Source organism: Strigops habroptila, chromosome 2 (assembly GCF_004027225.2).
Source record: "Strigops habroptila isolate Jane chromosome 2, bStrHab1.2.pri, whole genome shotgun sequence".
In the NCBI taxonomy this organism is placed as follows: domain Eukaryota; kingdom Metazoa; phylum Chordata; class Aves; order Psittaciformes; family Psittacidae; genus Strigops; species Strigops habroptila.
The window spans coordinates 37,004,723-37,031,757 of NC_044278.2; the positions used below are offsets into that span (position 1 = coordinate 37,004,723).

Below are 27,035 nucleotides of genomic sequence, written 5' to 3' on the forward strand. Positions count from 1 at the left end.
TTTCACCTTTGGATTATCAGTTTTTCCTAGATTCAGAGCTGCTTAAATTGTGTAATAGTACAGTCAGAATGTCCAGAGTTGGTTTTGACCTAGAAGTTGATGCAGCTGAAAGCTTTGTCCCTGCAAGTATGGCAGGTGCCTAGATTCTTTCACAGGGCATCCTCTGTGCTACAGTAAGCATTGTACTAAAAACCTGGATGCTTGGGTCATCCTTTGCCAGAGTTAATTAAGATCCTTTGGTTTTTGTTATTTTCCTTTGGGCTACTCTTGAGTTCCACAGTGAACTTACATGAGCTGGTTTTTTTCTGCCAGTGTTCATTATATTTACATATTTTCTTGTTTTCCTGAATGCACATGTGGTTTCTGTTCTACTTGGATACTCTTGTGAATAGTAAAGAGTGGAAAAAGAGAGATAAAGTAAATAATGTCCTCATTCATTTAAATAAGCTTTAATTATTTTTTAAGGGGAGATCTATCGCAGAAATTGTTATTGTAAGGACAATTTCTTTTTTTTTTTTTTTTTAATGTGAACTTATTTAGTGAAAAATATGACTTTAAAGTGGGAATTACCCTAAAATCTAATGCTACAGAGGTTTATGTAATGGATTCTAAACAGCTGTACATCAAAGCAGTTTCAGGGACTTGTACATTTATCTTGTCCGCACACTTAGCTTAAGAAAGAGCAGGAACAAATTAATCTTTTTTATATTTCTTCCTCGATAATAAAAAAATATTAAATAAAATAAGTTACATGTACATGTCTATTAATTTAAAGGTATCTTTTTTTTAACAAGTTCACAACCCTTATGATAAAAATGTAAGGAATTTTTATTATTGAAAGGCTTTCATAAACTGATGAGTATCAAAAAGTAGTAGAAAGATTTATAGTGAATTTTTCTCTGTTTTTTTCTTACTTTCCCAAAGATACCTGTATCAACTTAAATCTTTATGTCTGGATTTCACTGCCCTGTCATACAACTGAGATCCTGCTTTAGAATTGCTGGTTTTCTAAAATTTCACCATCAAACCTACCACAAGGTGGAGTTATTGCTCTTCGAAAATTCTGAAGCCAGAACGTTTCCTCCTCTGGCCCCTGAAAAGCACTGGAAGATCCTCACTCTGTATCCAATATTCTGATTCAGAATTCTCTGAAAACTTTATGTTTTCTGGTATATTGCTTTGGGAGATACACCACTTTGGTACGTTGACATGTTTATATAGTGTATTTTTGAAGTTTTAGACTGTGTATTTGTAAAAATACAAAGACAGAAAAATACAACTCCTCATTTATCTTTCAGTGTGTGCCTAGATGTACAGTGGTCACTTCTGATACATAAATGTAAATCAAGGTATACATGTTTGATCTAAAAAGAAGTGCTATTAGTGCATCTTGCATACATATATATACACATATGCACTGACACGTATATATTTATATATGAAGATACGTATATATAGACATATGTATGTATGTGTATATGTATATGAATGATCATGTGTACCTGACCTCCTAAAATTTCCATTTCATCCATATATTTATATGTCCATGTTTACTGATTCCTGGAAGTACAGGATTTATTTGTGCAGTTACTGTTCCTATGCAAGTTTGTGGTGACGGGAGTAAAGGAGAGAACATGCTGTTTAGACAGTATTTTGTATACCCCAAGATAATAATATATCAAATGAACTTTGTGCAACTTTTTCCTTTTTCTTCCAGGAAATAGTTGTATAATATGCAAACTACATCCAATCTTTGTCCCTGGGGAATATTTTAAGTCATGCTGTTGACATTAGGGTAGTAAATTAGTTGAAGTAAATTGAATTAATTCTATAATGGTAAACCACTGTAAGTCCTGATGATCATGTGTGCACAAGTTAATCTTACATGACTATTGATAAACTAAGTATGAGTTCATTTAAAATGCATTCGTGAATAAGACATGAACTTATCCAGCTTCTGACAACTGACTTTTGACATAAAGTATTTTTGACATTTACTGAGCATATCAGAAATGCTTTCTTGCACATGAAGACCATTCTGTACTCAATTCTGTTGAAATTACTGGCCAGGCTCCTTGTCAACCCAGAAAGAGGTGGTTCTTAAAGCAGCATAGTTAGACTACCACTACCAATACTACCATTATTACTCTCCGCATCTAATACCCCCAGGTAATGAAGTAACACTTTATTCAGATTTATGAGATGTACCCAGCAGCATGGATGCTTAGCAAAATAGAAAAATAAATGTTAAAAAAATACCTAAAATATTGGAATTAGAATTAGAAAGGAAATCTATTTGAGTTAGATACTAAAATCCAATATTGAGCACCTTCTAAAATGCCCAAATATTGTATAGGAAAGTGATAACCATTACTGCATCCTTGGACTATTTTCTCTCTTTAAAATATAAATAAACTATCTCTAAAATCCCTGGGAGTGTTTTTAAGAGCTGTATTATTTATACTAGTCACTATTCAGGAGGTTTACAGCATTTTCACACCCTGCTATGTCTAGATTCTTCTAAGAATGTAGGTAGTGTCCAGGTTAAGTGTGATGAGACTGCTGTCGGTGAGAATTGGAGACATTCATGCTTTGGTAGTAGGTCTGCCTTGCAAACTGTCTCATACTGATGAGGTTTCAAACTTCACACCTCTTTGCTTTCCAAGACTTGTGTTGGACTTACATTTTAATCATGCTACATAATTACCAGTCACTTTTTCAGGACCAGATAGTAATGGCTCAACAAAAGCATTGCAAAATCTAAATTTGGCTAAACTGTTCTTCTATTTGTACACAAAGAAATCTTTATTTTTCAAGGCTATTCTCATTTGATGTGGAAACAGTTTAGATACAGCTGTTTCCAATCATGAAAAGCTGAAGAGAGACAATTTTAAGAAATGTTAACAGCTTTAAAATAAAAATACAGAGGTACTGTTCTTCACTTACTGTTCTTCACCTATTAAACATTAAACTGTGTATCTGTGGATATAGCACATACTTATGCATCAGTCTGTATCTAACTAAGAATGCAATATTGTCTTCCCAAAAGAATTTCTGGTTGGCTGGCTGGCTATAAGACACTCTGTAAGCATGACACATGCACCCCATGGCCAGATAGAAGGCAGAAAAGCCAACTAGTGCTCTTGAAGACTTGCTACATATGTATACTATGTATGTGCCATGTATATGTGCCTGCCCCACACTTTCACAGTGAAATTTTCCAAAGCAAGGTTTTTGGTAGTGGAGAAGTAGAGAGAAAGTTAGTCTAGCCGTCTCCTTTATGCAACTGCTGGAAGGGAGGGCATGAGGCCATCATTAACTCGAAAGACCCAAAGAAACTTCTTCAGACCACTGGGGCAGGGAGCACATAAGTGCTCAGGAATGGAACACACAGAGAGAGAGTGCTGCCCTAAAGAACATTTAATTTCCCTAAGATGCATCATTTCTACAGCTGGGACAATATATTCTTTTGTATTTTTGTCAAGGAGTGTGCCATCAAGGTTTAGCTCTGACCAAAAAATAGAAAATTTCCAGGATATAACTTAAGATTGTTATGTCTCACAAGAAATATTTGATTATCTCTGCTATTTAAGCTAATAGAACAAGAATTTCAATTGGTCTGCATCCTTCTGACATTTTTAGCCAGTGATACGTTCTTGTAGGTGAGCCTCTAGTGTTTCTTTCTTGGCTGTTCACTTAGGAAAATCAGCTTTTTCTATTAGAAAACATGAACATTTCACTTAAAAATGCAAAATGAGCGAAGTCTCTTTGGCAGGCATGCTACCTGCAGTGGAGATGCCTTTTGAAAATCGTACCGAGTGATGTGCCTACTCTGTGGGCACTGAAGCACATGTGGTGGCAGTGGGGTTTCACAGGCATGTGCTGACAGCGGCAGCATGGTAAGGCTGAGGAATTTGGTCTATCATTCCCCAGACAGTGCTCTATGTGACACACACCTGCCTGCCTCTTTCTGACCATGTTTTCCTCTGGCTCTTTTTTTGCCATTTTTCCTCTTGGCACCTCCAGTTCCTCACCGCAGCAGTGCCTGTGCTGGAGCTTCTCCTCTTGCCCTCTATCTCCAGAGGTCAATCCCAATCTTTGCTTCCATCTCAGACTTCCTCTCCCAGACTCTGTCAGAGCTGCAGAAACACCCCAACACTGGTGTGCACCCCACCAGCCTGCAAGCATCCAGAAAGCTCCCAGAGTGGGATGCTCACAGGGATCAACCTCCTAGCAAAGTTTGTGCACAACAGGCTGACATCCACAGGGAAAAAATTGGCCCTAGGAGCTGGCAGTGATGAGCAGTTGGAAGGAGGGTCTAACAACAGCAACTATTGAGCAATAAGTAAGTATTTGTAACTGTTGCTGTCACTAAGCATCATAAGTAATTCATAAATGTCAAGAATTGTAAAAATTATACAGAATTGCATTATTATTAATAATAAGAATTATCATTGTTATTAATTATCATCGTTATTATTTTCTCATTCAGTAAGGCTATTCACCGAGCTAGTAACACTGTGTAGTTTAGATTGGGCTACCAGCTTGTCATCCTTTCATGCTGACTAATTAAATCTTGCTTGGGGCTTCCAACACTTAATTACACACAGCTGGGTTGTTGGGATATTTTGTTTCCTTATTATTCTTTTACTACGTTGAGAAAAATTATTAGATTGGTAAACATTATTAAAAATTGTACTTTAATGAATTTCTCCTCTCCATCAAAAGCTGGTTTTATTATCATTGTAACTGTAGTTAAGTTACAGCTATTCTGGTACAGAGTAATAAAATTATGCTTCTGAACTGCTATTAAAAAAAGCATGAAAGAGAAATTACATGCTTAAATTAACTTCTTGGCATAATAAGAATATATCTTCAAGTCTCCAAAAGCACTTAACTGTGCTTTGGGTCTTATTGTTTATTCGACTAAGACATTCTCACACACTTTCATCCTGTACTGTTGCTTAATTTCAATTTTGAAAGTTACCTTTTACCTCCAGTTAGAACAGTTAGAACCTAAATCTTCCTTGAAAAGCATGCTGGTTATTTCTTGTGTAATGCCAGTAGAGCCTGGAACTCCAAATAACCACAAGCTTAAATATTTGGATTTTTTTCTATGAAAATTGAAAGCTGAACTGTGAGGAAAAAATGAGCAGGATTAATGCTTTCAAATTCAATAAATGTGATATTTGTTTAATATATTCCTAGTTCCAAATGCTTTCTCTTCTGGAAAGGTCCCTTAACAGAACTACTTTACAAAAATCTAATCTGTATTACAAATTCAAAAAGGTTTTTGGAAGATGCCTTGAACTTGTCTTTCAAGCCCCAATCTTTTGGGTGATTTCACACAGCTGTCATTCTGTCAAAGACGTAGAATAAGGGTTGCATTGCCCGGAGAAACTCCAGGGCTAGCTTGCATCTGAATGAATGCACACCTCAGTACTGGCGTGTTTGCACGGCTAATTTCAATCAGCCCATGAAGGACACATTCACACTGCTAGTTATGCTCGCACTTCCATCTAAATCTGAGCTGTAACTTGTAGACTGTGTTAACTCTTCAATCTCTTGCCTTTCTCAGGGCAGCTAGAACACTCCAAGAGTTGGATTCTAGAGGAAAGCCAGCATCCCAGGCAGGCTCCCACACAAGGCACATAGTAAGCTTTGCAGAAACCCATACAGTCCACAGCCAAGACATAGTAAAAAACCAGCCTGGAAACACCCATGGTGAAGCTCTTTGGGTGGATGGACTTGTGCCTGTGCAATCAGAAGCAACAAAAAAGCAGTTTGAAAACTTATTGATTACCATGAATCAAACGGGATGCATGCCTGTACTGATCTGGACACCAGCACAGCAGTTACCTGATTGCAGCTGCCACTGATGACTGCTGTTCACACCAAGAGGCTAACCAGACAAGGAGGATTTGTCACCACAACCAAGTTTCTGTACTGTGGCAATGCAGTTTTAAACGGCTAGAAAAGGCTCACCCAGGAGGGAGGTTGTGACCCCTACAGTTTGGATGATATTGTGACAGAGGATGGAGAAGCTGCAGCTGCAATAAGACTGCTGGTGGCAGTGGCTTCTTTTACAGTGCTATCATACTAGTACGGACCTTATGTTCTTAGGAAGACTATCTACATGAAGGCCAGCGTTTTGGAAAGGGCAGCTAAAAGGACATACACGAAGAGAAAATAAGAGATACCTGACCCATTGAGGTCTGCTTCAAGTACCTCTATTGTTCCATCCCATTTGAGTACTGAACTTTTACCAAAGCTTTGCAGCACAGATAATCTACAGAGATCATCACTATTTACTACAGACTTCTAACTTTCTACTTTAATCTTTTCTATGATATCTGTGCCAACAATAATAGCCTAAGGCACTCTTTTTTCCTTATTTTCTACTTTCAGAGTAATGTCAGTCATCTCTCCTCCCATGGAAATCTAACCTTTCCTTAGGCTGTAAACTGCAACTATCTTTTTTATTACTTTTTGTTGTTGTTGTTGAAAACAAGGTAATCAAAATGAGCATTGAAGCTGCATCTGCACTGGGCAGAGCATGATCAACATGGAGAAGAGCTGGTGCTGAGGACCCAGAACCCACCCATACCCATCAGGTATTTTACCCGAGAGGAGCTCATTGCCTGGCCCCCTTAGTGCAGAACATGCACTCACCCCTCTATGCGTTTCAGTCTCAGACACAGAACATGTGGATTTGAGTGGGGAGGTAGGCTTCAGGTGCACTCTCCACCAAATGAAAACTCTGATAAGAAAAGAATGTTTTGGAGAAAGTTCCCAAAAGCAGTGCCCACACGGCTTTTTATTCTAATTACCAACGAGATCCCATTTCTTTCTCAGGCAACTTTGATACAGTCAGCCTCAAAGGCTGGCAAAATTGGCACCTCTTCTGTTTCCAAACTAACATTTCCCCATGAGATTACAATCTTCCCTCTGAAAATTGCTGAAAATGTTTAAAGAAATATTCCTTTACTCACTTGATAGTATCTTCCTATTTGTCTGTGCTTTGCTGCAAACAGCGCAGCACATGTATGGGACCCTAGGAACTCTCATGAGATCTCTGCCCCTTACTGCCACAGCATGCAAACCCTTTACATGAAACACGCTATATGGGGCCAGTGCTTTCCTGCACCTTCATCAATTTATAGTGCCCACTACATGCCACTTCTAATGGTGGAGAGAAAAAAAACCCCAAACAACCATATGCAAGGGGTAATGGGTTCAAACTTACACAGAAGAAGTTCAGGTTAGATGGAAGGAAGAAGTTCTTTACTGTGAGGGTGGTGAGGTACTGGAATGGGTTGCCCAAAGAGGTGGTGAATGCTCCACCCCTGGTGGTGTCCAAGGCCAGGCTGGACAGAGCCTCGGGTGACATGGTCTAGTGTGAGGCGTCCCTGCCCATGGCAGGGGGGTTGGAACTAGATGATCTTAAGGTCCTTTCCAACCCAAGCCATTCTATGATTCTAAGTCTAGCTGTAGTTAAGCTGCAGGGCTGACAGATCTCAAATCAAAAGCATTGGAACATGTAATGGTCTGCCCGAAGCCCTCGCTTCCGTAGGGTGGGAGCGATTGGGGAATTTGCTTTCATCTGGAAAGCAGAAAAAATAAGAAAGCCTCTAAGTCTTTGTGGTTATGGAAGAAAGCCTGAAAATGTGACCCCACAACACCCTAGCAGCTCAAAAAGTTAACGGGAAATGTTAATTCGAACTTTTTTTTTCTCAGTCTCATGACTTGAGGATCTGAAACATGATTTCTGAACATTTAAGGCCGGCCATCTGTAAATTGGTGAGGGACCAGGCTTCCCGCAGAACTCTCCAGGCATGCTCAGGCAGCCACCGCCGTCCGGGGATCTCATGCTGCCGGAGGAGGGACCGGGGCGACCACGGCCTTATCTCACCATCGCGGCCCCGCTCGTGGGGAGTAAGGGCGCCAGTAAGGACGAGAGGGGTCAGCCGGAACCGGATCGTTCTCTTTCCAGCCTCGGAAGCTCCCAAACGCCCGAGCCCCTTTGTGGGCCCGGCGGGATGGGATTAGAGGCGGAGCGGAGCGGGGCGGGGCGAGGCAGGACGGGATAAGGAGCGGGGTGTCAGAAGGAGCTGGGGAGCTCGCTGGAAGCATGTCTCCATAGCGGTCCCGCTCTGCGTGCTCATTTGCCACGCAGTCCCCAGCCGGGAAGGGCCGCTGCCGCCGCCGCGCAGCATGGAGAGCTGCTGGCTGAGCCTCGCCGCGCTGCTTGCCCTGGGCGTCCGTCTCAGCCAGGAGTACCAGGGTAGGAAGGGGAAGGGGGGAAGGGGCGGCAGGGCAGCGGCCGGGAGAGCGGCGCGGAGCCGTCTCCTCCCGGCGGGCAGGGGAGCGCTGCCCGGCCGCGGCTCGGGCCGGCGGACGACGGGGCAGCGGCCCAGGGCCCCAGCAGCCCGGAGGGGCGGCCGGCAGAGGAACTCCGGGACTAGGCTGTCCTGGCTGCTCGCTCACTCCCTGCCCAGAGCGCTTTGTGTCTTCCGTCCCCCGCCTTGTCCTTCCCCGGGCTCGTCCCTGGACGGCTGTCGGCTCAGGTGAAGCCTCATGCCCGGTTTAGAGTCGCGATTAAAGCTTGTATCTGTTTTGGGTCTAAATATGCGGGGTGCAGGTTGGTGCAGCCCGTCGCATTGTCACTCGGGGCATCCCACTGGCATCTCCGTGCCTTTACCCCGGCAAGCCTACAGAGCCAAGGGAGAAGATGCCCTCTCGAGATTGCTTAAGTGGGATAGACACTGCTTGGTTATTCTTCACTGGCACTAGAGCCTTGGGACTTAGAAAGTTTTGCTCAGTTTTTCCTGCCCGTGGTGACTAACCTCAATTTTCTGAGTGAAAAAGGGAATGTGAATCTGGCTGGGTTCTTATGCTTCTAGTAATTAAAAAAAAAAGTGTATGCTATTTTACCTCTAATAACTTGCATTTGCTTTAGCAAAATCTGAAATAAACTCAAATTTAGGTCCATTTCCATGCAGAAGGAGATCCATATGTAGAGTCTGCCTGTTATTTTAAAGCAGCTGTGTCTTGTCAGATCAAGAGTTGCTGACTTGGCAGACATTGAAGCAAAGCAAGTGTAAACTGGCATGCTGTGGTGGTTTTACAGGTGTAGGCAATGAAAACTTGTGGTCAGAACAAAGCCTCCAAGGTGAGTGGGTATAGTTTCACGCTGAGGTGCATTACTGTGGGTCGACAGTGAAGAGAGGCAACAAACAGGTGAGAAAAGTGCCTAATACAGTTCACAGCTGTGCACGCAGAGAACCTCCATTGATTGGTGATACCTGTTCTTGTATCCAGGAGCTATCCCTGCTTAAGGCATACTGCGCGTGAATGGGCATAAAATGGCATAATGATGGTATTTGTGAGTTGAAGTTGGCTTGTCATATTTTTGTTGGCGTGCTTCAAGTGCCTTCTTTCCAACACAAAGGATGCTGGAACACAAGTTCATGCTCTTTCTTTACAAAACACTAAGGTATTGGACACATCAGTTCCTAAATCAACAAAGACAACAGAGGTTTCTGTCCTGGCATTTCTCTGAGGACTATTGCACTGCCAAACTATCTTTATTTTCTTAGGAAGATGACTGAATGCTTTACTTTGTGGTTCATGTGAATGTTAGTCTTCAGTCAGTCTGCAGAGGATGCTAATATCCTGTCCTTGCCTTTCTGCCTAAAAGGCCAAATGTAACTTCTCCAATCTCAAAAATCTATTTTTTGCATGTAATCTTCAAGTTGGCTGGCTCATTTGAAAGTCCAATTTTCCTCTTATGCTTAGTGTCAGAGGCCTCAAAGAACTTAAATCATTAGCAGCTGTACTGGTAAACCCTAATACCTAGTTAAGGTTTCATGTTCAATTTCTTTTGTTTATTTAATTTTTAATAAGAGAAAATGGGATTTTTTTTAAATCCTTATTTTCAATCTGAAGTCTCATGAGACTGTAAATAGATATTTGCCTTAATGGTACTGTGTTGGTATGCAGCTGTGCACATGAAGTACAGAATGCCATTAAGTAAACTAAAATAGACTTCAAAAAATCTCTATAGAATGCATGTGTATGTAGCCCTCTTGAATACAGGTTATACATGCACATACATCAGTGAGCTCTTACCAGGAAGTTTACACTTGACTATTTTGTAGACAAAGCCAAACAATCTATTCTGGATTCATACAAAATACTTATTTTCAGTAGTAGAATGTTATCTAAATATTAGAAATAGTCTAATTGGCTCTTGAATTCATAATTTGATAACACTGAAGTTTTTAGTGTAGAACATTTGTGCTCCATCACCCACAGACTATGGTGAACACCACACTAAATAGAAATAATGTGCATGCCATAAACAGAGTTCTGTGATTGATATTGGATGCTAGGCAGTAAAAATCAAGACAGTGTTCTACCTGTAAAAATGTCACTGAATTAACTATTTCCTTGGCATAAGGAAGGCAACTGAAAAACATCTGAATGCTTTTAACTATTTTAAGAATTTAAAGTATTTGAAGCAGCTGCTCTATTGCCAGTAACTGTAGTTTCAAATCTTGAAAGGGTGCCCGTGGTCGTTTTATGTTGTTCCATTCAAAGCTGACAATGAACTGGCAAAAACCCTCTGATGGCACCACTCAGAGGATAGTCCTTTTGCTCTTAAAGAGTGTTTTACGTATGGACCTTTTGGAAGTTAAAACAAGCATAAAACCTTTTCCCTAAGGATTAAAAAGGGAGATATGACCTTTGAGCCCTTCAGTGACTCTTATACTCTTCCCCAGAGCTCCTCCCATTTCTTCTTTTCTGGTTTTCTAATCTGTGAAAAACCAATGTAAACCCTTACCCTGGTGGGCTTGGGCAGAGCGCTGCTGACCATCCAGTACTACTACTGGGTGAAGGTACAGCTGTACATACATACATAGAATCATAGAATCATAGAATCGTAAGGGTTGGAAAGGACCTTAAGATCATCTAGTTCCAACCCCCCTGCCATGGGCAGGGACACCTTGCCCTAAACCATGTGGCTCAAGGCTCTGTCCAACCTGGCCTTGAACACTGCCAGGGATGGAGCATCCACAACCTCCCTGGGCAACCCATTCCAGTGCTTCACCACCCTCACTGTAAAGAACTTCTTCCTTATATCTAATCTAAACTTCCTCTGTTTAAGTTTGAACCCATTACCCCTTGTCCTACCACTACAGTCCCTAAGGAAGAGTCCCTCCCCAGCATCCTTGTAGACCCCCTTCAGATACTGGAAGGCTGCTATGAGGTCTCCACGCAGCCTTCTCTTCTCCAGGCTGAACAGCCCCAACTTTCTCAGCCTGTCTTCATATGGGAGGTGCTCCAGCCCTCTTATCATCCTCGTGGCCCTCCTCTGGACTCGCTCCAACAGCTCCATGTCCTTTTTATGTTGAGGACACCAGAACTGTACGCAGTACTCCAAGTAAGGTCTCACGAGAGCAGAGTAGAGGGGCAGGATCACTTCCTTCGACCTGCTGGCCACGCTTCTTTTGATGCAGCCCAGGATACGGTTGGCTTTCTGGGCTGCAAGCGCACACTGCCGGCTCATGTTAAGCTTCTCATCAACCAACACCCCCAAGTCCTTTTCTGCAGGGCTGCTCTGAATCTCTTCTCTGCCCAGCCTGTAGCAGTGCCTGGGGTTGCCCCGACCCAGATGTAGGACCTTGCACTTGCCTTGGTTAAACTTCATAAGGTTGGCATCGGCCCACCTCACAAGCGTGTCAAGGTCCCTCTGGATGGCATCCCTTCCCTCCAGCGTATCAACCGAACCACACAGCTTGGTGTCATCGGCAAACTTGCTGAGGGCGCACTCATCACTTGTTCGCTGTTTTGAGTATCACTTGTTCGCTGTTTTGAGTACATGGAGATGAAATCAAGTGGCACTGCACACTGCAAGACTGTTGTCTTTGCGCTCTTAGTAGACAGATGAAAGAAAAGGTTAATCTAGGATAAGATTAGTGGAAGGTCGTTATACTGCATTAAAAAAGAAACCACACCCTGGAACAGGATATTGGTGTGAAGGGACCATAAACCTCGAGAAAGATGCTATTAAAATCACTTGAAGTCCGTGTAATATTATAGAACTATTTTCAAAAGCTGTATGAGATTTAATTTTATGAAAAACGTGTATATGTATGGCATGCTTTTAACATACGTATACAGATTAAATATGAGTAGATGGAAGTTTGGCTGTGGAAAGGGTAGCTCTTCTCAAAGCTGCATCATAGAGCAGTGCATCAGTAGGTGAGACTGCTGAGTGCTGCAGCCATTCAGAGGGAGGCAGTCCTTTCCTGATTGAATTTATATTGTAAATAGATACAGAATAGGAGGACCAAACTGAAGGAAGTAAATATTGCTTAGAGTCATGTGGTAAGCTTAGAAAACAGTCTGGCATTGCAGTTAGTAACCTGATTGCCACTCATAGCTCTTACCCATCAGACCAAGCTGCAAAATGGGCAAGAAACAGTCTCCAGGCCCATGAGCAGCTGGTGTTCTGCACTGCCAACGGTGAGAGCTGTTGTGTCAGCTGAGGGTTTGTTTTGTTGGGTAGTTAAGTCTAGGCAATCATTGGAGATGGTACAGGAGATGCAATAGAACAGTCAGTGGCAGTTGTTCTTTATGCCTACAAGCTGCTGTATCCCTTTTGTTGTTGGTCCACTGCTAGCAGACATGACATGGGCTCCCTGAACATCAAGAGTGTATAAACACAGTGTTAATAAAAACTTGCAATTGAGGTTGACATCAGGACAAGAGAGGTTCTGGTCTGTGAAAAGTCGGAATGACCTTACAAATTGGATTATCAAAAACATTGATTCTAAAAACAATTTGGAAATGTAGTCTCCTCATCCATCAGACAGTTGAAACCAGTAGCTATAAATGAACATTACTGAAACATATATTTTATTTTTTTCTCTCAGCTTAGAGGTATGAATGGGATGGGTATCAGCTGTGTCAAATTTGTGGCTGATGAAGGTGCGGGGAACAAGATCTGGCATGCTCTTGCACTGGCATTCAGTTGAATAAGCTTGTGATCAATAAGACTGGCCTGAAAATTCAGACTCTACATACTTGATCTATAACCTTAGGCAAGTTGCTTAGACTTACTTGCTCTTCTTTGCTTTTCCCCACTGGAGATGCCTGTGTAAAAAGTCTGTTAGATACTGCAGTGAACTGATTTACAGGAGGAATGGAGTTTGGAGATTGGCACGGGCTTCAGCCCACAGTATCATATGTCTTGATGCACTGCCAATAAACCGTAATTGACTGAAGGCCAGTGAATACAGGAATGTGCTGTAAAGACACAAATGCTGAATCATGTATGAAAATACACAGATGTGTAAAAGTACACTTAAATTTTTAGGTAGCAATGCAATAGTCTTAACTCTTGAGCCTTGTACTGTGCTGCCATATGTAAGATTAGGTAGCGTCAGGGTTCCAGGAGCGTCTCCATTGGGAGAAATTGTTTCCAAGGGATGGGTCCCCAGCCCACTGGTGTGATTGCTTGGAGTGGAGAGCAATGAAGAGGCAAACACCAGCACTCTCATCTCTCCCTACCTCCACCCCCATCACACTACTAATGTTTTGTCCAGAAAGTGTATCGGTAATCTAACACTTCATGAAACTATAAGGTATATTGTATTGTAATACAGACTGTAATTTAATATTGTAAATCTTTGTGTATTTTATGGTACTTCTCTCAAACTTCTGCAAATGCAAATGGTTTTTTTTTCCTTAACTGGAGATAACAAATTACATGTTCCTTGAAATACTTGGCTAATAGGCATTCACTTAAATTTTTTTAGTGTAGTAAATGAGCAGCTCAGCATACAGGACATGGCTGGCTGGCCAGCACTTCTCTGCCACTGTTTCTAAATATTGATTATATTTAAAGGCCATTGTTAAGGTTGTTCAAACTGAAAATTTGTGCTGCAGTACCTTGAAAGAGGCTCCAAATTATAGGTTTTTCTTTAACTATTCTGATCTTTCCTGTAACTTGAAATAGCCACTTAAGAGCTCTGCCAGAATTTGAAACCACTTCAACTTGTCATTTGGCATATCTTTAGATGAAGAAAGAAAGGATTTTTATATTTCTTGAGAGACCAGTGGAAATAAATTAAATTTCCCCAAGTTAATGCATGTGAGAAGCTCTGCTTTGCCAATATTCTCTTTTGGTTTGCCTGAACAATCTTGACAAGATTTTGTTGTGCTTGAGGAAATAAAATGGTGTCTTTGCATGTACATAATGCACAGAAATGCAGAAAGTAGTTACATGGGAAGTAAAGCTCTGTCAAGTGCAACAACAGGATGATAAGAAACCATCATCTTCTCACCCACCATTCTCTTAACTGGTGTTTTTTTGCAGTGTCATGATTTAAGCCCAGCCAGTAACTCGGAACCACACAGCCACTTGCTCATTGCCCCCTGTCTTCTTCTCTCCCCCCAGCTCCTGGAGCAATGGGACAGAGAATCAAAAGAATGTAAATTCCAAGGGTTGAGATAAGAACAGTCCAGTAACTAAGGTATAATACAAAATTACGACTGCTACCACCAATAATGATAAGGGGAATAACAAGGGGAGAGAATATAAAATTAGAAGGGGAAAAGGAAAAGAAAACAATAACCACAAGTGATGCACAATACAATTGTTCACCACCTGCCAACCGATACCCAGCCCGACCCGAGTAGCGATCCACGCCTTCCAGGTGGCTCCTTCCAGTTTATATACTAGGCTTTATGTGCTGTGGCATGGAATACCCCTTTGGCTAGTTTGGGTCAGGTGTCCTCTCTCTGCTCCCTCCCGGCTTCCCATGCCCCTCCTCACTGGCAGAGCATGAGACCAAAAAGTCCTCGATCAGAGTAAGCAATACATAACAACAACTGAAAACATCAGCATTGTTCTCAGACTGAAGCTGAAAACACAGCACTGCATTAGCTACTAAGGAGAAAAATAACTGTTAGAGCTGAACCCAGGACAGGCAGCTGCAGGGATTTCCTGTGAAAGAAATGTCTAAAATTACATCCCCCTCTTCAGCTCTGTGAAGATGAGAGGGAATGCGTTAGCATGGCAGCACGTTCAGAGCCTGTTACCAACATGCCGAAGTGACTGCTCAAACACCTTGTGCTGGACTCCTGTTAAAATGAAACTTTTCTGCTAAAAGGCTTATCTGAGAATAAAGCGTGGCTCAAGGGTTTTTGCTTGTTTCCCAAACAGAAGTTACTGGACTGGCTGTGCTGCAGTTCCTTGATGTGGTTGGCTGGCCTTCATTGCCAACTTCTGATTTTCATTTTTAGTGCTATTTTTGTGCTTTCTTCTCTAGCACTTAGCAGATGCTGCTTCACATTCCTTCATATCCTTCTCAACAGCATCTTTTTTTGTTGTTTTTTGGAACTGTGCTTTCCCATTAGGCTACTGTGGCTGGTTTTGTTGATCAGGGTGGATTCCTTGTTCTCTCCCCGTCTGTCCTGGGCTTCCTCCTACCCACCCCTGCTGCCTGACTCCTGGTGGGCAAGACCTTGGTCCCTGTTTGTTCAGGTGCTAACAGGCTAAATCAGGACATGGCTCATATAAACTTATCTAGGATGAATTCCTTTCTCCTCTTGTGCTATTTGGTGTGAAAGAAGCACTGAGGATGGGACACATTTTATTGCTTTGCATGGTGCTGTCTCTTTCAGCTGGCCTTCTGTGGGTCTTCACTGCCCCGGTTCTGGCTGTTGAATGTTAGGTTGGTAGGTGGGAGAGCTGCTGCTTCCTCCCAGCAGTGTGCAGGGCAAATTACAAGCTGGGAGAGGGAAACACCCCCAGCTGTGCAGGAGTGCTGAGCTTCTGCCAGCCTGTGCAGCTCCAGCGGGGGGTAGTTGGGCGTTCTTGGCAAAGGGTTTTGCCGTTTGAGCAGATGCAGTTTGTGTAACTTCACGCTTTTTGCTTACTGAATGAAAATGTGTCTTCATCTGAGGACAGAGGACATCGGTGGCGTTTAGGTTAGCTGTTCTGAGAGACCAAGTTTTGTCTGATGCATAGACCTCAGAAAGAAAGGAGAATGCTTGAAATGAAGAGGACAAGGAGTAATGGGTTCAAACTTAAACAGGGGAGATTTAAGTTGGATATAAGGAAGAAATTCTTTGTTGTGAGGGTGGTGAGGCACTGGAACAGGTTTCCCAGAGAAGCTGTGACTGCCTTATCCCTGGCAGTGTTCAAGACCAGGTTGGACTGGGCTTGGAGGAACCTGGTCTAGTGGGAGGTGTCCCTGCCCATAGTGGGGGTTTGGAACTAGCTGATCTTAAGGTCCTTTCCAACCCCTAACCACTCTTTGATTTGTGTTCTGGGTTGTTCTCGTGAGACACTAGCAGGTCACTGTGAGCTATTTTCAAAGTGGGAGGAACCCATAACAAAAACATGCAGGATGCATATCATAAAGAATCTTGATCACATTAATTTGAAACCGGTAAACAAATATCTACAGATGTATATACATGTCCTTGATTTGTTTAATCTTTGAATTGTGATGTGCAGCTGTGTCATTGATGGAGTCATAGAAGAAACCTCTGCAGTTTTGCAGGAAGATGTGTACCATCAAATTTTATGTTGCTGCTATCATTTGCTCCAGATCTTGCAGTGGATAAATACATATGTCTGTGAGAACACTCCACGTATGCAATTTCAATGATTTAGAAGTTTGTGTTTTAAGGAAAGTTTGTTTTGAAGATTGAGATTACCGTGGTGGTGTTACAGAATGAAATGTCTGTTTTCCAGTCATGTAAATTTTAAAGTTTGTCGCAACTCTGAGCAGACAGGTTTTCTTACAGTTTGAGCAGTGTGATTGAAGACATCTGATTTTTAATCTTCTCTACTTCTTGCCCTCTTCTTGTTCATTTCAGGAAATGCCATTGCCATTTAGAGTCCTGGATTTAGACATGTTGTATGTATGTCCACTAAGAATAGCATTGAAGTTCGAAAGTAGTCATGTATTCAGGCTTCTCCAGCAGTGCCTTGTCATGCTACATGGTTTACCCAAAGCCTACATTTAACCACTGTGGGCTGGCAACATGAGTCACTTTGCAAAGTCTGTCTCCTTTTAGGCTGTACCGTGAGAGTTTTAACCTGCTAGGTTCTGTGGTCCATTCTGGTGTCCGTTACAGGTCTTGCATTAGGTTTGCTGACACTGACTGGCTAGAGAGGGGGAGATGCTCCTTCTAACTCCCGCCTCAGGGTTATGAGTCTATGCCAATTACACTTTTCTTTAGATTTGTCAACTTTAGGGCAATGCACTTTAATTACTTGATTCAAATCTGCCTGTCTGGAGCCCATCCACTGTGGCTCTCTAGTTATAATGTGTCACTCATAAGTAAAACAGGCTGAAATTAACATGCCTCTATCCAGCTGTTCTTGAAGATTGAAACCATGTTGGCTCACTGACATTCACTGTTTTTCATAAGCTGCCCAGAGGCAGATACCAGAAACAATATGTCTGGCACTGAGTGGCAGTGAAATGTTTAAATAAAAAACCCAACTCGACAAATAATAAAAAACTCTTTCCCATACTTTACTTTTCTGGGAAAGGAATGGATGTGAGTGCCCCATACTGAAAGGGGATACCTTTCTTATTACTGTAGGAAGGAAAAAAGGGGTGACTTGCTAAAGGTTTGTTCTTGTGAAGGCATCTAACTGGTAGTTTGCTTTGCACCACTCATTTTGTGACATCAAGGCAACTGGTGAGCCTGTGTCTGCATCCGCTTTGTAAAATGGTTTCCCTGGAGACTGAAAATATTCATATAAGAACTATTATTTTTATTGCATGTGCAATATGTCATATAGAGTAAAACCACGTGGGTGTGTTTAGTTTAGCCACAGGTTGCTCTTGGGTCTCTAAAGCTGAAAAGGGGTGATCTGTGGTGGTGGGCATATCTGTGTGCTCTTCTGGCTAACCTTGCCATTGCCTTTGTTACAGCTCCTGGGTGTGTTTCCATTTTGGTAGTTATCAGGAACAACGTTTTGAGTTTCTCATTGGTGCTTGACACTTATTGTAATGAGATAGGAAATACATGTATGGAAGAAACGGGAGATGACTGTAACTGTAAACTTGCTTTGACTTTGAGTTTAAGGAAATTTCCAGTCAAATGCATCAAATCCCAAGTGATTCTGTAATAAGGGAAGGCAACAGGTCAGTACAAAGGAATTAAAATAAGTCCTCTGTCAGAGTTATGAAAGATTTCCCTATTTGTAAACCATTCACAAGAAGAATGGGGTTTGATTTATTTGCAATGGGTGAATGTTGTCTGTAAAGCACAACCCTGGTATCTCTTTACTTTTCTGCCTTCAACAAAGCTATTCTTTGTTGCACAAAGACAATGAGAAAGCAGGGAACAGAAAAAAAATCATATTATAGTACTTGACACATGAGAATAAGTTCATGTATTATTATTATTGGTCTTTGTGGTGTAAAGCCTGATGGTTTTCAGGGTTACAGTTCACAGGAAGCCCTATTCAAAATGTTCTCTCTTTCTTGGATGAGATCACCATGGTAAGTGGGACTGCCAAATGGCAACAGAAGTGCTTAAAGGGAACACATGACTAAGACTTTGCATAGATTAGTTATTGCGCAATTTAAGTAAACATCAACTGAAAATTCCTGCACACCAATATTGTTCACCAACCTACAGGCTCTTCTCATTGCCCTGCTCCTAAACCCTTGTGAGAGCTGATGCAGCAATTAATGTTTTGGATTATATTTCCTCAAACAGTTCTTTTAAAACAGTGCTATTTAATTCCTAGTTACTTTTAGTTTCCATTGTGGAAGGAGCAGTGAGGAATCTTTGCCATTGCAGTGAGATACTATGTGTATATGTGAGCATGGGAGGAGGAAGGCTTAGTAGGCTCCACGGTATACCGCAGCTTACAAGTTCATAGAGGACTGCATCTCTCTTGGGCTTTTAGTTGTCAGCCACCTGTGATGAGAGTGCTCAAGCTCTATAACAAGTTCCTGAAAGTTTCTGAAGGCTGGAGCAAGCTTTACATCACGGAGATGGCTGATGGACTGGTCCTGCTAACAGCTTCTTGCCAAGGCAGCAGATTGTGGAGGGATGGTTGAAACAACCTGTAATAAAACTGCTTTTTCCCAGAAAACCGTTTCTGTTCTCAGAGAGAGCGTGGTGAGGGAATTGGAACCAGGGAGCTTATTGTCACATCTTGTTGGAGGTTGCCCTTGGCCTGATTTTTTACTGGCAAATGTTGGTTTGTCTTGGGCTGCTGTTGAACTGGTGCCTTTGCAAATAAGAGATGCTGAGGAGCCTGTCCGCTGCAGAGGGGCAGAGTTGTGTGATTGGGTAGCTGCCATGTACAGCTTCTGTAGCCCTTTGCCTTCTACTAGGAGTTTGTGCTCAATGTAACATCCCATCTTCTTTGATTTAAGAAGGCTGGTACAGGACTATATATAAACAGAGGGGGAGTTACATTGATTGTCTTTTGCACACAAGACACACCATACTGTGGAACTGACTGTACCGTATGTTTCTAATTTTGTGTGTCATAGTAAAATTTCATAAGAAAGAAGGGAAACTTTAAATCATGAAAAGAAATTGACAAAACTCAAGCACATTTTCAGATAGGCAAGTGTGTGGATCCTTTGGTTAATATTTGGCCTGTCTGCAGTGGAAATTCATGTCAAATCTTTCACTATTTTCAATGACATGGGACCATATTTGCAAATGGAAGGTGAGAGCACTAAATCAAGGAACCTGAGCATTTGAATTTATGTTTGTGTCTGGGTGGTCCAAATCATTAAGTTTGGCTTTCTTTTTCTGAGACCCTCTAGTTGCTATCCTCAGGACGTTCATGAAACTTCAGCAATTTTTCAGTACTAAACTGCCTTTAGCCACTGTTCAGTGGACAACTGAACTGGCTATTAAAGGATTATATCCTGATTACGTTAAGTGAATCCTGACCTCAGTAACTTGAAGCTGTCTATCAGCTTGCTTGCTGGAGCTGGTCATTCCTGCCAGACGTTGTTCATCAGCGCTAGGCATCAGCCTGCCCTTAAAGAAGGAGATCCAGGTAACATAGCTGCACCGAATACAGCATGGCTTCCTATTTCCCTACTTAGCCTTACGGCTTCCCAGCACACACTGTCCTGATGTCAGGAGGCTAGGGCTTGACCTGCTGCTGCATTTCCAGGAGCTGAAGGAGATAGAGCATCATCCTTCTTGCTGAGGACCATGGTGCTGGCCCCAGGCTCTCAGTATCTGCTCTTGGCCTCATAGGATGGGAGGGGTAGGAAGGAAAAAAGGGCATGCTGCTGGACGTTTGGTAATGGTTTGGGGCAGGTCTGAGGAGGAGAGGGATAGGGATATCTGGTCACTGCATTTGTTGCCCTCCACTAGCTGGGGATGCAATTCTGGTTTCTGCTTCTCTGGGTCGCTTGCCGCCTGGCTGAGCAGTAGGGTGAAGCTGACACTTTGTTACCAAGGGAGAAGGAGAAGCCCACAGTATTTACAGCAAGGACTAGGAAAATTTTTTCCATATTGTCTTCAAGCTTGTACTTTCTGAAAAACCTACAGGTGGGCTATGTATGTGTTCCTCTTCTTCCCAAAAAGGTTTCTTTTAAGGTTTTATTTTAGGTGCTCCATTCACCTCTGCCATTTCTGGTAATGGCAGTGGCTTATCACCACCCTTTTCCCTCTCCTGAAGGAGCAGGGTGAAATTCTAGAAATGTGTCTTCAGTGCATTGAGGTTATTAATTTTGTTTAAGTTAATTACATTGGTATTGACAAGTTTCTCTTTGCCTTAAACCAGCAGTTAGGGTTCCAAAGACTAAGGGAATTTAATTTTGTGTTCCATTACTTAATAGCTTGGGGGGTTTGAAGTTTTGGAGCATTGTCTTTGGCGGTATGGCATTAAATACCTTTTTAATATAAAGGTAATGCTTCTCACAAATCATGTAATTTCAGCAAATATAGTTTAAAAGAATCATCAAAAGGTCAAAGTCTATTGTATCAAAACCCATCAATACAGTGTATTTCTTGTAATACTTTTGTGACCTTTGTGATACACATGTATCATTAGTGAAACTGAAGCATCTAAGCCAATATCCCCACAAATGACCTTGGTAGCCACTCTATCAGAAGTTTACCCTCTTGTTTTCGATGGAAATGAGAACTTAGAAAATATCCTTCTGATTGGGAATTGCCACTGACATTAATATTGATGAAAAATGAGCAAGGGTTTGGAGGTAGTATCTCAAATGTCCCTTTAAAATCTAATTAGCATTATTTTATGCTGGATGTATCAAAAGACCTTTCGAATCTACCATAAGATATGATTAACATTTATTATTCTAAACAAAATGAGCAAGCCAATTATTCTTGGTTGGTTTATACAACTTCTGTGCTTTGGGCTGTGAGCTCCATATTAAATTCTGTTTGTTTTGAGGCTGTTTATAATACTGTCTTCAGAAATAAATTAAATTCCTATCTCCTGAGTCTTGACAGCAGGTGTTTACTTTTTCCTTTAATTGATTAGTTTGCTATTAAATTTCAAGTTCTTCTGCACCTCTTTGTCTCATCTCATCTGTTCTTTTTCTCTTCTGTTCTGAAGTTCCACGTGTTTTTCTGTCATCTTTGCTTAGTTTTTGACCTGCTGACTGCCCTACATGGCCCTGAGTTGTTGCTTCAGCAGCTTCTTCCACCCTAGTGTAATGCCTGCTTCTCCTCCTTTAAGCTACCCTTGCAGAGCACTAGTAAAGCATGAGTAGTCCTGGAGTCCTTAGAAGTCTCTGTTTGACTTCCAGGAATGGCCTCCAGTATTAATACCAACAGCCCTTAAAGCCCTCATCTGTTTGTAGGGTGTTTGCAGGTGTCATGGATAAAATAACAAATTTTCTAGAACTGGGACTTTGCAAACCAATGTTTATGCTCCTGGCTTCTCTAAAAGGAAGCTGCTCACATAGAAGTGAGATATAAAATATGCTGTGACTGACTTGTGGACTGCAGCTGTATTTATTCATAAGAATATAACTAGTGAGAAAATGCTGGCTGAAAAGTTCAAGCTGACCTGGGGAGAAGTCCTACTGGAGCCACTTGGGGATAATGAGCCACAAAGGAGAATTTGATCTTTTAAGTGGTGAATTAAGCAGAGAAGGTTAAGAAGAGTTGCGCAGGGGAGAAGTCCTCAATGGAGCTCACTGCCAGCGTAAGGTTTACAGTAGTTCTGTGTTGCTTCTGACACTGTGTGACTCCACTTACTAGAGAGCAAGAGGAGATCACAGTCAGTAACTTCACAATTTCCCACTCTCTTTCTGTTTTCTAGGAAGGTGTTGGAGTTTCCTATGGATTACAGGCAGTTCCTGGTGCTAGTTTTAAAATGCTGGTTGTCTGATACATAAAGCAGAGATTTATTTTTTTTTTTTTTTTTTTTCCTAGGGAGCCTTTCTTTTAATCTCCTCAAAATCTGAACAATATTTTTTTAAGTGGCAGAGCTTCAGAAATAACACATGACTCAAGAATAAAGAGAGGAAACCAGTGCATCTGGTGCTGTAGTATTCAAAGTTAGATACTAAGATGTGCCAGTTTCCAGTCTCAGCATTTAAAAAAAATAAAAATAAATTCTTCCATCTGTCACCAATTCAGAACAGATCAGGATTAGTTTTCAGTCTCTTCCTTTGGAAAGTTATCCCACTGAAACTTGCCATTAAGGAGACTTTCAGCTTAAATGTTCTTTACTTAACTAACCAGTTACTAGTAGTTCTGCCTCTTTTTAGTTACCAGTGGTAATACCTCTTTTCAGTCCTTCACTGGCCTTCTTTAGGTGGCCTCCTGTTTTTCTGCCTTTTCAATCTGTTCCTAAAATGTAGGCTTACGTTAAAGATCCTAAAATATCTTAATATGAGGTGAACAAAAGTGTATTGAAGTATGTTCACAGGAACTATTTCTCTGGATCTTAACAGATAAAGCAGTAGCATTTGTTTGCCTCTTCAGAGTGCCAGTTTGCTTTTCCATCTTGCAGCCTTGTAATGCATCTAATGGTGTTCCTGCCCACAACGTACCCTGTCCTTTCACCCTTTCCCCATTGAAGAAGCTTCTGAAGCATCTTGTTTCTGTAGAGATTTACATGCAATTCAGGCTTGATTTGTTATAAAAAGTTTCATAAATTTAATGAGAAAAGTCTGAAAAACCCCAGTTTCTGCTTAGTGTAGAAGGTAGCAATGACCTGTGAGAGCCCTTGGTGCTAGAAGAGTTTCTGCCACAGGTGGGGGCCCGTCCTCAGGATCTGCTGTCCTGATGGACGTGTGCCCTGCCATCAGGGATGGAAACCACTACGGCATCAAGATGTGTTTATCTCAAGAGGGTTTCATGCCCGTGCCTGAGGTAGTCTTCCACCCTTTCAGGTAGCCTGGAGGCAGACTGCTCAGTGCGGTTGTTGCATGAGGGTGGCTGTTGACTTCACTGGTGTGTGGCTTACCTGTTTTCCTGGAGGCTCCAGCCATCCCAGCTCTAACAAACTCTGAGATCAGCTATGCACAGCAGAACGATGCTGTCAACAGACCTGTGTTGCTTGCTTTTGGTGAGGTGAATGCCAGCCCGTCATTTCTTGACAACTCCAAGTTCCTGCATCAATTTGATTTTTAGGATGTGTTCAGTAAGATCCATCAGCAAAGCAGCTTTGGAAATAGAGTGCCTGTGGGCACTGGTCACACTTATCCCCAGGGGGTCACACAGTCTTCAAAGTCCTGACAGAAAAGGAGGGGTTGCTAGCAGGATGCAGGTTGGCAATCCTCAGCTCAGGCTGCTAAACCACTGTGGAGAAAAGGGCCAAACATACATGAGCAGTAGAGGTGCTATGAGATGCTAGTCCAGAAAACAGAGGGTGGGTGGAGATGTGCTGTGGGATTATAAAATAGCTGTAATTTCTTTAATTGCCTGGACAGGCTGAGAAAGTTGGGGCTGTTCAGCCTGGGGAAGAGAGGGCTACCTGGAGACTTCATAGCAGCCTTCCAGTATCTGAAGGGGGCCTACAAGGGTGCTGGAAAGGGACACTTCATCAGGGACTGTAGCGATAGGACAAGGGGGAATGGGTTTAAACTTAAACAGGGGAAGTTCAGGTTAGATATAAGGAAGAAGTTCTTTACTATGAGAGTGGTGAGGTACTGGAATGGGTTGCCCAAGGAATTTGTGAATGCTCCATCCCTGGCAATGTTCAAGGCCAGGTTGGACAGTCTTGGGTGACATGGTTTAGTGTGTGGTGCCCCTGCCCATGGCAAGGGGGTTGAAACTAGGTGATCTTAAGGTCCTTTCCAACCCTAACTATTTTATGATTCTGTGATTTTATGATTAGGTAGATTAGGCTACTGTAGTCCGTTTGGTGACAAGGCTGTGACTAATTGAGATGAGCCGGTGTCTGACAGGATGGAAAGCGTCCAGGTTTAGCTTAGACAAGTATTGCTGGTGGATGATGCTTTGTGAGAGCAGCAAAGAAACCAGTAATGCTTACATATGTCCAGACCACGGGCAACATGTGGACAGCCTTTGCAGAGCCTCTTGTGGTTTGTCAGGCACAGAGCACAAATTCTTCTATATCAAGAGCTGTCAACATTTTCTATGCACAGCTGCTGTAAATAATGAAGTCTCTGCTTGCCTGATATGCTTAACCTCTGGCTTAGACCATATATGTGCTCAAAATATATTATGCAGTATGCAGCTATGGTAGCTGTGCTTTATGTAGATATAATGTGGTGTATTTACCCGCCTTAAACCTATTGGTAACTATGCACATTTTAGTGTTCGTGACACTCTTCATCCTTCTGTTGGTAACAGTCTGTAATACTATGATTGTTCCTGATCATAAAGAGAGATGCGGGTTTTTAGCATTATTTATTGAAGAGTTCCTTAAACACAAATCAAACTTTGAGTTCCTCATGGCTTGAACAAAGGAAGCATTTTTCTCCAACCTCCTCCCTGTTTGTTCCTGCTGGCATAACTAGCTGCATTGCAAATACTCAGGGACTTCCTTTGTTCATCTTTCTTCTTGAGGTTTTAATTTTGTTTTGCTGGATTTCAGTTTCCTGCAAGATCCTTATCAGGTGGAGCCCTTTAAAAGGGAGGGCAAATGATCTTAGACCTTCTCCTGCCAGCATAAGAAAAATCACAGAAGCTAACTTCTTCCTCTTTCTCTGCACCTAGTTATTTAAATGCTAAATTTGGCAATAAGCCCAAACAAAAAACCCAGCAAAACCCACACTGAAATGTGGGGTCATGCTGAAAATCAGCCTTTCCCGAGAGTACAGTTCAGACTTTCCCTTAGAGCCAAGCTCTCAGCTTGACCTCGATAGCCCATCTACTTGATGAATCATTGTGGTACCTTGTGGGTTGTTCAGCAATCAAGGGAACGTGGCCTGTGTGGGAAATAAGGAACAACACAGACTGTGACTGATATTTCTCTTGAAGATGTACCAATGTCAGCTCCTAAGTACATCTTCATTAGCCTGTTGAGTTTTGTTGTTTGGTTGTTGCTTTTTTGGTTTTTTTCCCACAGAAATCAACACTTTATTTCAATAACAGAGGCCTTTTGGCCATATGTTTCACTTTTTTGTAATCCTTTAAATGAGTTTTCTGTTGAAAACCAGCTATATATATATGTATATATATTTTGCAACTCTGAAATTGCACTTTAAGCAAAATTTGATTAAATCCTCACTTCCATTGAATCCCTCAAAATGTTGCATCACAAGAGCAATCTAGAGCAAATTAGAATTTCCAGAATTAGATTCTGGATTCCAGAATTAGATTCTGGAAATGCCTCATTTATTTTCATTGAATATAAGGACACTATTTTCATGAATGATATTATCTCTTACAGCTTCAAGTGACTTGTATTTAAAAATAATTACCCAAAGCCTTTGGTCATTTTATGTGTGTATACTGCAAACGGTATTTGAACACACTGCTTGTCTTAAGACTAAACACACAGGTATAGGAAAAGCAAATGCATTTGCAATAGAGCGAGGTATCTAGGAGCAGCCTACAACTGCACTGAGGTTCCTGGACTGTACATGTGTGTTGGCAAAGGTGTTTTATAGCCTTTCCTTAAGTCTGCCAGCTTTTCCCTTGACTGCTGCTGTGTTACAGGACTTCTGCCTGGGATGAGTCAGAGCCACTTAAACAACTTACTCTTTTATTGCCAGTCTGGAGAGGGAAAAATAAACCAAAATCAGTGGTGGAAAATGTTTTGCTTTGGATTTTCTGTATCTAAGATATCTATATGTGTACATAAAAGGAAGCAGAGTTGAATTGTACTTTACAGAGATTTCCAGGACTAGCAATAACTTCTGCGTCCATGCAGTTTCCATCCCACCACTGATTTTTGGCAGCTGCGCTCATGCAGTTTACTCTGACTACTTCTGGATATGCAATGTCATTGCAGTGAACGAGACACTTTATTCCAGGAGTAGTGCTTTCTTTGTCACACAGCATTTGCCTGCACATGAAAGGAGTTTTGTTTTATTAGCTGACTTCTGTATAAAGTAATAGTTTTCCCAACATGGGTAATTAGTCTGTTTCAAAACAGATTCTTTGTGACTTGGTGCCACGGATGGCAAGAAAGAAGGGAAGAGATTATCTTGTGGAAAAAGAGCTTGTGCCCACATTTGCCTAATCAGATTCTTGATTTCTGTGTAATTGGATGTAATTGGACAGTTTTATTTCACAAAGCATAAGCTACTACTGGCATGCAAACTTCAGTCATCTCTGACCTCTCTTGAACTTGCTAATTCTGAAACTTTCTGTTCTGAATTTCAGTGGTGCTTTGATTATGACAACTTTGAAAGAACTATTCTTTGATGGAATCTTGTATGAGGCATCTCTCTTGAAGCAAGTTAAAACCTGTGCTTTAAAACAAGGTGTTTGCATCTTAATCAATACTGAGGCACAGTGAACTAATCTGTATTATAGCCCTGAGGGGATCTACTTGGTATGGGATTACTTTCTGTGCCTGAAAGACCTTACATCTGCAAGGAATAGAAGCACAA

The 27,035-nt window shown here is 41.8% G+C and overlaps 1 protein-coding gene across 1 annotated transcript in view; it reads left to right on the plus strand.

Annotated features, from left to right (window-relative positions):
- The first annotated feature begins 8,094 nt into the window (after positions 1–8,094).
- SRPX (sushi repeat containing protein X-linked) overlaps positions 8,095–27,035 on the plus strand; it is a 44,497-nt gene continuing 25,556 nt past the window's right edge. Inside the window, exon 1 of the mRNA XM_030476799.1 lies at positions 8,095–8,284. Within this exon, the coding sequence (XP_030332659.1) occupies positions 8,215–8,284 (70 nt within the window). The 5' untranslated portion in view covers positions 8,095–8,214. The remainder of the gene's footprint in view (positions 8,285–27,035) is intronic.